The following is a 16,189-nucleotide window of genomic DNA, read 5'->3' on the forward strand; positions in this document are numbered from 1 at the left end:
CAACACGCAAGTTATGCAAGATATAAGGCCACTGAGAGACTCTCTGCAGAAGCCCCGCCTTCCCTTTGGAGGCAGAATTTTCCTGGGCTGGTGCTGCTGTGCCTCATGCTTGTCTCCTGGGACCAAGGCTCCCTGGCTGGGGACTCTCCCTGGGCTGCTGGCCGGCAGCTCTCCCATTTTGCAGATGGGGTTGCTGAGGCATAGAGAAGGGTCTAACACAGGGAGATAGTCCTTGGGACACTAAGGCCAGAACTGGCACGGGCTTGTCTGTCTTGGGGAATTATGCTTGACAGGGTGTCTCTCTGGCACACGCTGGGACGGCAAATGAGCCAATTCTGAGCAGCCACAAGGGCCATGGGAATTTCATTTTGAAAATCAGGATCATTCTGTTAGCATGCATTTGCCTGGAAGAGGCTTCTGAGCAGAGCCTAGGCACAAAGTCACTCTCTCAGGCTTCATACCAATGGGCCAACCCCTTCCTGGCAGACGCACCTGCCAGGGGCTTCCAGACTGGTTCCTGCTACCTGTCTTCCCAATCCCGAAATGTTTTATGAGCCACACAGACTCCAGAATTGAGATGGCAAAGCCGACTGCGAACCACAGAGGTGAGGAAGTGAGCGAACCAGGAAGGCGGCTCTGACTCCTCCTTCTTTGGTTCTGCACTGACAGGCAGGGAGTGGGTGCCCAGCCCAGAGCCCCAAGCCCCTCTCCCAGGCAGCATGTGCGGTGGCCATCGAGAGTCTGTGGTTGTTTACTGTCAGAGATGAATCTGTCCCAAGGAAGTTTTGGACTCAGATGAGAAGGAGAGCAAAATGCCAAAACACCCTCTGGGGACAGGGGTCCCCTAGCCTGGGGGGTGTGGTGCAGGGACCCCACAGTGACAGGAGCTGGACCTGGAAACGCGTGCTCCAGAGGGAAGAGCTTCCACAGAGCCAAGCTGCGTGGCAGAGCTGCGTTTCTCCCAGATCCCCGGATTCAGCTCCTCAACCAGCACAGATTTCCCACTATTCCCAGATCCCCGGATTCAGCTCCTCAACCAGCACAGATTTCCCACTATTCCCAGATCCCCGGATTCAGCTCCTCAACCAGCACAGATTTCCCACTATTCCCAGATCCCCGGATTCAGCTCCTCAACCAGCACAGATTTCCCACTATTCCCAGATCCCCGGATTCAGCTCCTCAACCAGCACAGATTTCCCACTATTCCCAGATCCCCGGATTCAGCTCCTCAACCAGCACAGATTTCCCACTATTCCCAGATCCCCGGATTCAGCTCCTCAACCAGCACAGATTTCCCACTATTCCCAGATCCCGGATTCAGCTCCTCAACCAGCACAGATTTCCCACTATTCCCAGATCCCCGGATTCAGCTCCTCAACCAGCACAGATTTCCCACTATTCCCAGATCCCCGGATTCAGCTCCTCAACCAGCACAGATTTCCCACTATTCCCAGATCCCCGGATTCAGCTCCTCAACCAGCACAGATTTCCCACTATTCCCAGATCCCCGGATTCAGCTCCTCAACCAGCACAGATTTCCCACTATTCCCAGATCCCCGGATTCAGCTCCTCAACCAGCACAGATTTCCCACTATTCCCAGATCCCCGGATTCAGCTCCTCAACCAGCACAGATTTCCCACTATTTAGCAGAACGACAGCACCGTGGCTTCGGGAACTGATTGCTTTTGAGAGCAGCAAACCCCTAGGGAAGAAACATTCAGTTCTGATCAAGAGCCTGGAGGCAGGAAGTGGACATTTCCATCCGGGCCTGATGCCATCATTTGAAGGCAGAAGGCGGTAGCTGTCGGGCACTGGTTTTCTCAGAGGGAACAGGGAGGGGAAAGAAAAGGGAAACATCACTGTCATAAAACGGCAGAGAGTTTAAAACTTAGTGGTTGGAGCACTTTGAGCTCAAATCTGAAATTGAGGACTTACTAGGTTTAGGTCTTAGAACGAGCTCTTTACATCTCTGGGCCTCAGTTTCCCAATCTGGAAAGTGGATAGAATAATAGCGTCCATCTCTCAGGCTTCATTTAGAGCAATGGTCAGCAACTTCTTCTATAAAGGACCAGATAGCAAATATTTTAGGCTTTTTGGGCCATATGATCTCTGTTGCAACTATTCAGCTCTGCCATTGTGGAATGAAAGCAGCCATAGAAATAGTAAACAAATGGGCATGGCTGTGTCTCAATAAAACTTTATTTACGAAACAGGTGGTGGGCCAGATTTGGCCTGTGACGTGGTTTGCCAACCCCTGATTCAGAGGATTATATGAGACAATGCAAATGAGAGCAAAAGTGCTTGACCCAAAATAAAATCATCATCGGCATCACTGTTCTGCATTTGGCTGTTTTTTTTTTTTAATTGATGTTTTAATAGTTCATAACATTGTGAAATTTTGGGTCATACATTTTTGTTTGTCCATCACCATATATATGTCTCCCTTCACCCCTTGTGCACACTCCCCACCCCCACTGCCCCTGGTAACCACAGTCCAGTTTTCTCTGTCCATGTGTTGGTTTATATTCCACATATGAGTGAGATCACACAGTGTTTGTCTTTCTCTTTCTGGCTTATTTCACTTAACATAATACCCTCCAGGACCATCCACGTTGTTGCAAATGGGACGATTTTGTCTTTTTTTATGGCTAAGTAGTATTCCATTGTATATATATACCACATCTTCTTGATCCAGTCATCAGTCGAGGGACACTTGGGTTGCTTCCACTTCTTGGCTATAGTGAATAATGCTGCAATGAACATAGGGGTGCATAAGCCTCTTTGGATTGTTGATTTCAGGTTCGTTGGATAGATTCCCAGTAGTGGGATAGCTGGATCATAGGGTATTTCTATTTTTAATTCTTTGAGGAATCTTCATACCATTTTCCATAGAGGCTGCACTCTATGGAAAATTTGCATTCCCACCAGTTTGCATTCCCACCAGCTGTGTATGAGGGTTTCTGTTTCTCCACATCCTCTCCAACATTTGTTGTTTTTTTGCATTTGGCCATTTTGATCATCAGGTACTGCCTAATAAATACCTCCACTCCCCCCTCTCCCTGCCTTTCACCAATTTCAGTAAATTTCCAAAAAAGGGACTTGAATGGATTAATTCAAACTCTTGGGTGCGAGTGCATTCAGGATTTTGCCCTGCAGTGATCTGCTGAATGCAGATTCCCAAATTGCTGACCATTTAAAAGCAAGGGCAGGCTGCAGAGCTCAGGGTTAGAGCACTGGTCTCTAAAAGCAAGGGCAGCTGGATCCCTAGGATGATCCTAACGATGACAGGACTTCCCATTAACTGTTTCTATCGCCCTTCACAAGGGATTTCATTTGCAAGATGGCATGGATTTCTCATTGCCACTTGAGGAAGTAAAGATGATGACAACTATTTTACAGACAGGAAACTGAGCTTTGGTAAGACAGACAGACTTGTGTGAAGTCACGCCGAGTCGGGGGCTGAGCTGAGACCTGATCTCAGGCCTGTGGACTCTAAATCCAGTGCTCGTTCCCCCACACTCCAGCTGAGCTGAGCACTGGATCAGCCAGGACCTTTGCTGCAAATGATGAACTTGCTGGTTTAACAGGAAAGGAATTCACTAAGTAAGAATTTCTGGGAGGACCAGAGAATCAGGCTCGAGGATGTAGAACAATTGATCGTTGTTAGTGCCTGCGAGTGGGTTCCGCCTCCTATCGCCCTTGAGCACAGCAGAGCGGAGCCCGGCCTGGTCTTTCTGCTCTGTCCTCTCACCTCCCGGTGCGGAATCAGACAGTGCTCCGCTGCTATTCACAGGGTACTCATGGCCAGTTCTTTCAGAAGTAGGCGGCCAGCTCCTTCTTCCTAGTCTGTCTAGGCTGGAAGCTCTGCTGAAACCCACCCTGCTGGTATTTGAAATCCTGGTGGCATAGCTGTCAGCATCACAGCCACACACAGCCGCCACAGTGTAACAACTGCCAGACAGGCGGTGTGGGTCCCTGACTGGGAAGTGAAGCTGGGCGTGGCAGTGAGAGCACCAGATCTTACCCGCTAGGCCGCCGGGGCTGTGCGGGACAACAACCCCCCGACGACAACGCCAGGTGCTCCGCCGCAGGTGCTCCCGGCACGGGAACCACAGTCGGCACCACTGACACTGGGTACCGTTAAGATGCCTAGCCCTGCTGCAGCCTGGAGCGTTACATTCCTCTGCTACCCTCAGAACCACTTCCGCACGGAGGAGCCTCCTTCACATTCTCCTCTTTCAAACACAAGCCTTCAAGTGAGCGCCTATTAGCTGAGCCTGTCATGGTCTGAGCCCTAGTTCCCAAGGAGCCTGAGAAAATGAGTTACTGACTTCCTCCTTGGGGAGGCAGGACTCATAGGAATCCCCAAACCTAGGAAGGATGTGCAAAAGGTGCTGGGCAACTCTACTTCTGGGTATATACCCAAAGGACATGAAAGCAGGGACTCAGAGAGACACTTGTACACCCGTGTTCATAGCAGCAGTAGTCGCAATGGCCAAAAGGTGGAAACAACTCAAATGTCCATCTACGGACGACTGGATAAACACAATGTGGTGTGCACATTCAGTGGAATATTATTCAGCCTCTAAAAGGAAGGAAATTCTGACATATGCTACAACATGGATGAACCTTGAGGACGTTATGCTATGTGAAATAAGCCAGATACAAAAAGAAAAATACTGTATGATTCCACTTATATGAGTTACCTAGAGTTGTCAAATTCATAGAGATAGAAAGTAGAATGTCATTTGCCAGCTGCTGGGAAAAGGAGGGAAGGGGGGGTTATTATTTAATGGATAGAGTTTCAGCTTATGAAGATGAAAAAGTTCTGGAGATGATGGTGGGAATGTTTGCACAACAGTGTGAATGGAATCAATGCCACTGAACTGCACACTTGAAAATGGTTACAATGGTAAATTTTATATTGTGTATATTTTACCACAAAAAAAGGTGTTGGGCATGACAAATGTCCACTATAACAACTTAGGTTTTTATTTTAGAGAAGGGAAAATGGAGGCCCCTCCATTCATGGCAAAGTTGGCAATTGTCTGAATCTCCAGTACTTGCTCCTTCCAGAAAGACATTGCTGGTGACTGTTAGAAGTCTGGATGCCAGCTCGTCAGCCTTGCTCCCTCCAGGTTCTAACAAGTAGGACAGGGGCCAGGCAAGCAATGAGATGAGTGAAGCAGGTTGGATGGAAGACCATAAGGAGACGTGGTGACTGTGATGAACCGAAGAACAAACATTACATTTGAACAGGTGAACAGCTGAGCTGAGCTCTGGCAAGTTTGACACATGGGAAGGGAGCCCAATGTTGCTATATCTTCTGGTTCTTTAAAAGAAGCCAGACAGCCAGATATTTATGTGAAATCTCCAGAACTTTAATCATTGACAACAAATTCAAATAAAAAAAGAGACTCGTCTACATGCCAATTAAAATATATCTGTGGGGGCAGCCCCGTGGCTTAGCGGTTAAGTGCGCACACTCCGCTACTGGTGGCCCGGGGTTTGGATCCTGGGCGCGCACCGACACACGCGCGCACCGCTTCTCTGGCCATGCTGAGGCCGCGTCCCACATACAGCAACTAGAAGGATGTGTAACTATGACATACAACTATCTACTGGGGCTTTGGGGAAAAAAAGGAGGAGGATTGGCATAGATGTTAGTTCAGAGCCGGTCTTCCTCAGCAAAAAGAGGAGGATTAGCATGGATGTTAGCTCAGGGCTGATCTTCCTCACAAAAAAAAAAAATATCTATCTATCTATCTATCTATCTGTGGGTTGAATACCACCCTTGGGCTGCTGGTTCGCACACTTAGTGTTTGAGTACAGAGGCAAGGACCAAAGATAAAATCAAGACATCAATTTTAATAGTAGATGCAAGGCCGGCCCTGTGGGTTAGCGGTTAAGTGCGTGCACTCCGCTGCTGGCAGCCCGGGTTCAGATCCCGGGCGAGCACCACTTCTCCGGCCATGCTGAGGTCGCATCCCACATACGGCAACTAGAAGGATGTGCAACTATGACATACAAGTATCTACTAGGGCTTTGGGGGGAAAAATAAATAAATAAAATCTTTTAAAAAAAAAAAATAGTAGATGCAGGTGCCCAGTAATTTCCCCAGTAAAGGCTGATAAGAAAATCGTGACTATTAACGAAAACCAAAATGAGAGTCTTCTATTTCGTTCTAGTTCCCAAATCTCAACCTTCGGATCTTCCAGTGGGGAGAATTGGGATTGCAGATTAAACGCCAAGGATGCTTAGCCACCCTGCTTGCTCCAAGGAGCAGGAAGAGGTCTGTCTTAAAAACTCATTAACCACGGAACAGAGAATGAGAGAGTGGACAGGAGGGAAAGGGAAGGAGGGAGAGAGGAAGGAGGGAGAGGAGAAGAAGGGAGGGGGAGGGGAGGAGAGAAAGCGGATCCACATCTCTTTTCAATGCTGACTCCTTCTGGAATCTCTGAAACTCTCGTTCTGGTTTGAGCAATCTCAAAATTGCTCAAATTGCTAAAAATTGACATTTTTACTTGACTGACTCTTACCTAGTAAATGTGCTCCTATGAGATGGAGTCAGTAAACAAGAGAGAGGGAAACCACCGAGAGGGGGCCAGAAATCTTACACTTTCTAACGTTTTCTCTCCTTTAACTCGTTTGGCTTGACAGCCAAACTCAGTCAACCTGCCAGCCACTTCTCTCGGGGGAAGAGACAAGCATCTTGCTCCCATCTTCATGAAGTTGCTCATCCAACACCCACAACTGTCCCTTTATGTGTCTCCCTGGGACCCACAGTGGACAGCATAAAGTTCTGTTCAGGGCCAAAACAGACCATTAATAAGAATAACTCCAAAACCATGCCTTTCTATTTCCCAACACAAATCATCCGGTTTACCAAACATTATATTAAACATAAAGGAATCATCATAGTTTTGAAAACTATGAATTCCAATTATTGGTTATGCCTAGAAAAATTAAAGGTCAAAAATGAAATTCTCTTTTCTCATTAAATAGAAAGAGATGAAGGTCCAACACTTGTTAAGCCCAACTTGCTCCATAGTAAGACTCCTTTCACCTGGAGGATGGAGTGTCTGTTCTGGAACCACTGCATGGCTCAAGATCATGGTCCTCCGGTGGGCTGGATGCCTGCTGTCTCCACTCTCTCCTAAGGCTGGGAACCATGCTTCTCGAATCCCCTTCCCTTGTGGTTCTTGGGGCAAGCGTGCCAAGGAAAGGAGCTCACGTGAGATCTGAAGGCAGACGTGCAGCAGAGTCCTTGTTCTCAGGGGCTGGGGTTGGTCAGACACATGGCTGTGCAGTCCTCGCCACGAGCTCCCTCACTGCAGTACCATTTTGGAGTACACGTAGTGGCTCTGGGCCTTCCTTGCAAGCTCTGGTTTCTCCCCTGTCCCAGGTCAGGCTGGTGTCGTTGGTAATTGTGTCTTGGATCCTCCAGCTGTAGCCCTCCAGGCCATCACTCCACCAGCTCTTTCCACATGGGTGTAAACCCTAATTTCCATATTCAATCCCTTAGTCCTGTAATACGGGTAGTGGCTCTGACCAATCCCAGCTAAGACACTGGGCAAACACAAACATCCTGTTGATGAAAGAGACACTTATTAGAGTTAAGCCAGCAAGTGGGGTCAAGACACTCCCATTCAGTCATTTCCTGGCAACTGATTTCACCGGGAGTGATGAGTTATTTAAGCAGTTTATTTCTCACTTCAAGGAAGCCAATCCTTTCTTCTCGTTCCAGAATATCTCTATAACTCTTTTCCCTGTTTGAGCTAGGTGCCTGTTCCTCATCTCTGAACTGGGGATGCCACCACCTCCAAACAGAATCTGTCTGTGGCCCTGGGAAGCTTCCAGGCATGTCTGTGTGCCCTTAGCTGATTCACGGACTGGTACACCAGGAACACACTCCAAGACGAAGATCTGGCTCAACTTCCTTTGCAAAAAAGTCACACTTCATGCAGGGTCACGGAAAGAGCAGGCCCGGTGGGTCCTGTTCTGCACATTCCAGTGTACTATGTCTAATTTAAAGGTATTTCTTAAGATGACTCACCTTCTGAACCATGGATAACACTGGTCCAAATTAAATTAAATTTCCATCCCACACCTCTTGAACATACTCCCTGATGCTCCTTCCTACATTCCCATGAACCGCTTTGGTCTGGGAATCCCTCAAAATCACTTGGGTGGTAACTATATCTTGGTCAAGAGAGAGCTCCGGTACTTCTCTCCTCCAGGAGTCTTGATGAGGCCACAGCCAAGGTCCCCAAGACAGCAACATCAAGATTCTAAGTGGATGTGGCTCCTGATGGTTCTCTGATGGGAAGAGCATTGCAGGAGTCCAGAGACAGGTGTTCCAGGCAGAGGGATCCAAGAGCAAAGGTCCAGAGCTGGGAGTGTGCCTGGTGGGTCCAAGAACCAGCAAGGTGGCCCAGGCAGCCGGAGCGGAGCGAGGGAGGAGAGGAGAGTGGCAGAAGATGAGGTGAGATAGGTAATGGGGAGTTGATGGTGTATGGTCCCGTGGACCATGATTTTTGACTTTTATCCTGAGTTTTAAGTTATGCAAGCATTTTGAGAATAGGCTGAAGGGAGGCAATCTAGAAAAGAGATGATGAGAGTGCTGTGGGGTTGAGAAATTGTCTTACAGAGGAGCCACATTTGGATCTCATACAGAAATTTTCACCAGATCCTGGACGTTCAATCTGATTAGATGAGACAGTTAGGTTTCTTCCTTCAGGAGAGGGTGAGTGTATTCTATGTGTGAAGAGAAGAGTGCAAACATATGTTTGGTGACTGGCACCAAAATCTACTTCCGGTTCTTTCCGGATACATAGCCAATCTATCTTCCTAGCCTCCCTTACAGTTAGGTGTGGCTACGAAACCGACCAACTCGGGGCAATGGAATGAGTGGAGGTGTGTGTGCTGCTGCCAATGCTGGCCCACAAACACTGCCCATGCGTGCTCCTTTGCACGCCCTCTCCTCTGCTGGCTCGCTGGGATGATCCGCCAGGGTGAACCTGAAAACCAAGTAAACCCAAATACTGCCTAGTACTTGAACTTAGTGTGAATCACCCTTGCTCAGGCCACAAACCCAAACCCAGCCCAACTGAAGCATCAGTTATAATACTGCATCCCAATCCCCCATGATCATGCCGTCAAGCCCCAAATCTCATGGGAATTCAGCCCCTCAGCTCTTGTGGCACCAGCCATCCCGAGCCGTTATCCAGATACTGATGCGTCCTAGCTCTTAGGGAGTAAACGAAAGGGTTAATCGTGGAAAGCCTAGTTACCAACATGCATCGTTCACTCTGTCTTTGGGTAGCTTGACAAGGGTGATAAATGGGAACATACTTTTGATCCATCAACTCAGAAATCCTGTGCAGGCTAGGGGTGACTTTTGGTGATGTAACTGTCCATCTCAGTACTTTCAGTGATTTGGGGAGTTCTGGAGCCCAGGAGGTAGTTCAGGTTTCTTTAGGGTAGGACTCATCCTATATGGCTTTATCCATGTTCTTGTGACCTACACCAGATGACCACCTCATAAAAGCAGACCTAACCCAATCCCAATATGCCTGCACCTTGAAACCCACCTGGCCTCCTAGGTTTAAGGAAAGATTGCTGATTCTCCTGAAATTTTCACTGTAACATTGCCTCTGCTCCTTTCAGACCTGGCTGTGTTGCCTGAAGCTTGTATTTGTATGCTGTTTTCTTATGTCTGCTAGAAATCATGCCAGCCAGTGTGGGTCCCATTCCTTCGTGAGGTTCTACAGTAGATATATTGGTATTTTTGTCTACTACCAACTCCTTCCGTATGGGAATTGTCCCCTTCCCACTCCATGTAATTCAGGTGGGGCTGTCAATCAAGAGACTGGTTCCACCCACAGTAATGGCCATACGTCAAGGATGATCAATCCAGGTCCATTTAAGAGAATTTCTATAGAGTCTCGGAGAGTCAGTATCTCTTTCTCTGAGATCATGAACCTGGATCTTCTGGGACCCTCTCTTACACCTAACGTAAAGCCATGAAGCCAACACTGAGCAAAGCAGGGCTGAGAAGCTAAAGAGGGAGAATTAGATTCCTAATGATAGTTGTTGAACAACTGGATCCAGCCCTGCCTGAAGCCAATAGTTCCATACCCTTGGACTTGGTTGCATCAGCCAATGCATCTTCTGAAGTTTAACACAATTGAGCTTTATCAGTTGGACTTTCGTCACTTACAACTGGGGGTTCTATTAATGTTCCCATGAACTTGCATAACTATGGATGTCAACGGAGTCTGCATATTTTCTCACTGACATTTCTCCCAAGGGTCTCACGGGGTGCATTTCCTTTCCTTATGTACACTTACTACCCCTCCCCTGCAGCCATCTGAAGCTCCTTCTTTCTCATAGAGTTTACTCTTGAATCTACTGCCTTGCCCGAGTGGCAAGCTAAATGGAGAGGACAGACAATACCTCTCAGATCACTCATCCCCGTGGACTTTTCTCTAAAAGACAGACTGTTGTGTGTCATCATCTCAGAGAATGCCTAGTGAGACTAGTTTTTTGACTAGGACCTCTGCATTCAACCCAACTGTTTAGGGCCTCATCAGGAAAGCCTCTACTTGTCTTAACTCTGTATTTTCTCATTCACTGGGTCAATGAGAATTAATTTCATAGGTCCTTGAACTGCTTGCTTCGTAAGTTCTTCTATTTATAATTTTTTTGAGGTTGGTGCCATTTCAAGAGTTCTAGTATTTCAGGCCATTAACGTACTGTTTCTTTTCTAAAACACCCCTGGCTGTGGATCCATGAACACAATGTGGGAACGATCCTTCAGATCAGAGGTTGGCAAATGACAGCCTGTGAGCCAAATCCAGCCAGTTGTCTATTTTTGTTAATAGTTATTGGAACACAGCCACACCCATTCATTGATGTACTGTCTACGGCTGCTTTTGTAGTTGCTACAGAGACCATATAGCTTAAAGCCAAAAATATTTATCTGGCCCTTTTAGTTTTGTAACCCTGTGGACAGCAGAGCAGAGCTCTATCTGGCCTTTTTGCGCCATCCTCTCCCCTTCTGGTGCTATTTCAGATGATGCCCTGCTGCTATTCATAGGGTTTTCATGGCCAGTTTTTTTGGAAGTGGGTGGCCAGGTCCTTCTTCCTAGTCTGTCTCAATCTGGAAGCTCCACTGAAACCTGTCCACCATGAGTGACCTTGCTGGTATTTGAAATCCGGGTGATACAGCTTTTAGCATCACAGCAACATGTAGCCACCACAGTATGAGAACCGACCGACGTTGGTGTCATTCTCTGACTGGTAAACGAACCCGGGCTGTGGCAGTTAAGAGCGCCGAATCTTAACCACTAGACCACTGGGATGGCTTCTGGCTCTTTACACAAAAAGTTTACTGATCCCTGCTCTAGATTAGTGCTTCTCAATCATTTCCTCATCCTGACACCCATAAAAAATGGTACCCTGAGAGACAAACGAGCTCATATCTTGACAAACGTTTTGAGCATACTGCTTGAGAAGGTCTACTGTAGACCACTTGGGGCAGGACATGACCTGGCAGACAGTTGGGATAGCACCATCTGATAGCCTATTCTTCTTTTTGAGAAACCTGGGCACCAACACATGATCTAAACCTTGGTTCTGTAGGTCCTGTGTTTAGGTTCCCATACGGGTTTGAACTCTGGCCAAGGCCAGGGTTACTTCTCCCATTCATGGGTGGTGATGGTGACCTTCTGGGCATCCTGACTTCCTGTGCAACTGTCCCTGCAGCATCAGTCAGCACGTAGTTCTCAACCCAGACGAGCACAAAGATGTCCCCATCACTAGCGGGGCCAGTCTAAGCCATTCGTGGTTCAAAACTAATGACTGGCACATCTGTGCAAGAGCGATAGTGTGCCCCTGAATATGTGACCAGATCGGCGCTCAGTCACCTGCCCTTTTCTCCCCAACAGCACCACCGTGAAGGAAGTTCACGCCCATCTGAGCTGACATCCCGGGCCCATGGTGTCATGACTTCACCTCGCATCCCAGCCACACAAGCTGTGGATCTTTAAATGCCCTCCCTATTTTGAGGTCCCATCAAGATACTTCTCCTTTTCCTCATTTTCTTACGGCATAAAGTCACTGCAGAAGCCGTGACAGAAGTGGCTGTCCACGCTACGTCCTCATAGAGGAGAAAAGCAGGTTAAGAACCATCCACACCAATAGAAAGAGTGAAAACTGCAAGTTTATTTGAAAGTATAAAATTAAAAAACAGAACAAAACAACCAAAACCTAACCAAAAAGCAAAGAGCAACCACACACAACCTTTCCAGTTTGCATCAACTCTGAACATCACACACTATTAACCACTTAGTTGCGTTTTTTTTTAGATGTCAATTTCCAAGTCTAGGGTATTGAGTCAGGCTATCCATCACAGTGGAATGATTTTAATGTTAAAATAAAAAGGACTTGCTGATCTCATTTGAGAAAAGACAGTAGAGATGGTTCTTCTGGTTCGCATAGATTTAGGCAATGAATAAAAAAATATGCTGGTTGGAATGCGTTTATTACCGGCCACTTATTTGCTATCTCGAGTGGGGGAAAAAACCCAAAAAACCCTGCAGCTTTGGTGTCCTATTTATATATTTCTAAAAACATCCATTAAAAAAATCAAATCTATAATAAAAATGTCCCTTTGTTTTAAAAAACAACACTAATCATCTCCCCTTATCTACTAAGACCATTTGTTTTTCCTAAAATGCCTGGAAGCAGAAAAGCGCGTGAGACTAATTCACTGCACGATTAATTAAAGTTAGAATCCTTTCCTCTAAACAACTTCCAGAGTACCAGGAAGAAGTAGGGGCCCATCAAAGGGGGAATAAAGCTGCTCTGACTCACAGGAGATGAAATGTTCAGCCAGAGTTCCTAACGCGCTCTGGCGGCCATCAAAAGTTCTTTCTTTATTGGATTACTCAGAAAATAACTCAAGTGTTATTTTAAAAATGAAAGATGCAAGCAACTAGTTTCCTTAAAAAAAAATCACCAAGTGGCTAGCTTTCCTGTTACATACTTTGGATTTTGGTTAAAAAAACAGAAATCTCCAGAACAGGCTCACTGAATGCCACTTCATGCCCCTCTTGCAGTCTCCATTTGAATCAGCATCAAAGAGGACACTGAACCTTTCTTTGCTGTGGAAAGAAGCCCTGAGGGGGAGCCGCCACCAGTGGCCCCACCAGCTTCCAGTTTTGTCCCCCGTGTGGTTTTTTGCCATATAACGCCCACGTTTCTAGCTGGTATTTCCCCAGGGGGTGTGGCTGGCTGGGCACAGAGAAAGAGGAAAGCTAGCACAACAGAGATTATGAACCGAGGGAGCAAAGACATCCCTCTTTCTGCTTCCTTCAAGAACCTGATAAATAATAACTCAAAGTGCAACAACGCACGAACGCCCGGCACACAGGTCAGTCTGGAGTGACTTGTCATCAGGGCTCCGCAGGACAAAGGGGTCACCTCCTTTTGCATCTTTCTTTGGACCTCACTAATGGAAAACAAACCAACGAAAAAGACAGCTTTCTTATACACATATAAATAGTCCCTTAACTAGAAGGGAAAAAACAAACACACTGCTTCAAATGCATTTCTAAGAGATTTTTTTTTAAAAGTCTGAATGGCAAATCTTGACTCCAAATTGTCTATTGTCCATGTCTCAGAGGAGAAACTACGAGATGTTAAGAGGGGCCTGGCCCTAACCCTAAATTGGGGCACCGGTATTTGGGCCCTGGCGGGGGGAGCTCCGCTGGGAGGCACTGAATATGGTTCTCACCTGTGTGAGAAACCACAGCATCCTCAAGCTCAGATGCACGGCTGAAAGGACTTGCGAGCGTTAGGGGCACTCAGGAGGCTAGCGCTGAAGCTGCACGACTGTGCGAGGCAGGCTGAGTGTGGCTTCCCAGGACAAAGGGCCACATCAGATTTTTGGCCAACTCAAGTTGTGTCCTCACCCTTTGGCTACAGGCAGGTCACAGCTGGGAGGGTGACAATCCAGAAGCCAGGGACCAAAGGGATTGTGGGCCAAAGCAGGCCCAGGCTCTTGGCAGCCTGCATTTTAGGAGCTGAGAACTTGGATAAACTCACTGCAGGGCCCCCTGACTATTCTGGGATGAGGCTGATGACATACACGGCCGAGAACGCTCTCAAAATGAGGATTTTCGGGCAAATTTTTAAAGCCAGAATCTACCCAGAGTAGACAGTTTCAGAGTCATTCACAAAACCAAAATGACGCTGCTGATGACTGAAGAGCGTCCCTCAGGTTGAAGTCTTCTGTAGCCACTGCCTCCGCTGAACTGAGAGCGTGGACAGGAGAGCGCAGGGCAGCCTCCAGGGCCCACCTGGATTCTGGTGGCCATCCAGTGACAGCCTCCTGGTAGCATCCTCCACCCCAAATCCCCAAATGGAGCTATCAGGTGGCAGCCCACAGAGAATCTGGTCCAGTGTCTTCACCCTCTGAACATGCAGCATGACACAAAAACAACGCTTTCTCAAGAACTACTTAAATACTGCTCCATCCTGCTGCCTGCAATTTATGCCATCTATTCAGCAAGATTCCAGTAACAGAAGAATGACATGAAGAGTGAAGCTGTGATCCTAGGCCCCGAAGAAAAGATGCACAGTACATCATGTCCACTGAGAGGCCAGAAAAATGCCAGGTCGCCCTCCGAAGAACATCCCTGAAATCTGGGGGGAGAGGAGATGGAGAGACAGCTGACACCCCAAACCACTCCTCGAGGCACCCTGAGGAGCTTCCCATGAGCGCACATTGTTAGGATGGTAACAAGTCAGAGCAGATTAACCCATATGGACTTTGGAATAACTGGATTTTATACTTCCTCAGAGCCCTGGCTGGGCACGGAGTCCCTGGGCTCAGCAGTGCCCTCCTGAGCGCCAGGCTGCCCCGGGCTGTGGCCGGTATCCTCCACGCTCAGGAGGCTGCTGGCGGCCTGGGAGCTGGCGCTGTTGGCGCTCCCGGACCGGGAGCGGTAAGGCGGCAGGTCGGCCTGGTTCAGAGACTCCGTGTCGGAAGAGTAGGGGGGCGGAGGCAGGTCGTACCACGCGGGCCTGCAAAGAGAAAGCAGGACGGGGGAGGGGAGGGAAGAGAATGCATCAGGAGCCACGGCAAGGCAGGCAGTGCCAACTTCCGCCCGTTTATGAGCAGATGCTGACACCAGAAATGACAGTCTCCCTCCAAGGAGAAGGGCGGTCTGAGGACTACGAAAACCAGTGGCTTGCAACATGGCAAAGGAAATGGAAAAAGGTCAGCACACTCTGGCTGGCTGGGCCGACTGGGCAGTGCCAACGCCACATCCCCTGGGTGGGCCCCAAATAAGGAGAGCCAGTACTCCCTCGGCTCGTCCTGGGTGGCTTGGCAAGGACGCTCACTCCATCAGGGGCCCCGCAGCCAAGCGGCTGGCCTGGTGTTTTGATGGAGCCTCTGACGGTCCACAGAATTTGGGGTTCCTACTGAAGGCCCGCTCTACCCGGCTGTGTGGACCTGGGGGAGTGAGAGGACACCCTCTCAACACCTCAGTCTCCTCACCTGCAGTAAAGGGTAATAATGACACCCCGCTTGCAACGAAATAACTTCACAGAAAAGACATTTTATTTTCAGCTCTCCTTGACTGAAGGCTTACTGCAAGTCGAGCACTGGGCCACCCACCTCACCTTCGTTAGTCGCCTTATTTAAGGCTCACAAGAAAGCTAAGAGGGAGCCATTACTCTCACGCCCACTATACTGGGGAGGAAACTGAGGCATGGGGGCATTAAATGACTCGCACAGGATCCCAAATAACTAGTAAGCGGCAGTGCTGGGATTTGAACCCAGGCCGCCCCTCTCCAGTTTCTGCGATTTTAACCTCGCTCTACGTTGGATGGTCCCAATGAAGAGGTTATGAGTGGTGAGTGAGGTGCTGCCTTCTTACACTTATGTGCAAAGATGTCCTTACACACCGCCCCTGAAGCTGCATTCACCTTTTATGAGGAGGGAAGACAGAGATTAAATAACACAAGAGCTGCCACTGGAGAGGGTCCCAGCGGAGCCCAGTCACCCCGGGAACACAGCTGCAAAATGCCTCCCGCCACATGGAGAGCCCTGGGCTCAGAGGATGTGGGGCGCCGAGCAGGGATTCCTAGAGCCAAAGGGGACTCACATAGCTC

The 16,189-nt window shown here is 48.3% G+C and overlaps 1 protein-coding gene across 3 annotated transcripts in view; it reads right to left on the reverse strand.

The window, feature by feature from the left end:
* Positions 1–12,209: 12,209 nt before the first annotated feature.
* The window catches only part of LDLRAD3 (low density lipoprotein receptor class A domain containing 3), a 235,519-nt gene continuing 231,539 nt past the window's right edge, over positions 12,210–16,189 (reverse strand). For all 3 annotated transcript variants that reach the window (XM_087423127.1, XM_087423126.1, XM_087423128.1), the window contains exon 6: positions 12,210–15,094. In XM_087423127.1, coding sequence (XP_087279253.1) covers positions 14,857–15,094 — 238 coding nt within the window. In that variant the 3' untranslated portion in view covers positions 12,210–14,856. The remainder of the gene's footprint in view (positions 15,095–16,189) is intronic.

This window comes from Ceratotherium simum, chromosome 34 (assembly GCF_057802395.1).
Source record: "Ceratotherium simum simum isolate JZ-2026a chromosome 34, ASM5780239v1, whole genome shotgun sequence".
In the NCBI taxonomy this organism is placed as follows: Eukaryota; Metazoa; Chordata; class Mammalia; order Perissodactyla; family Rhinocerotidae; genus Ceratotherium; species Ceratotherium simum.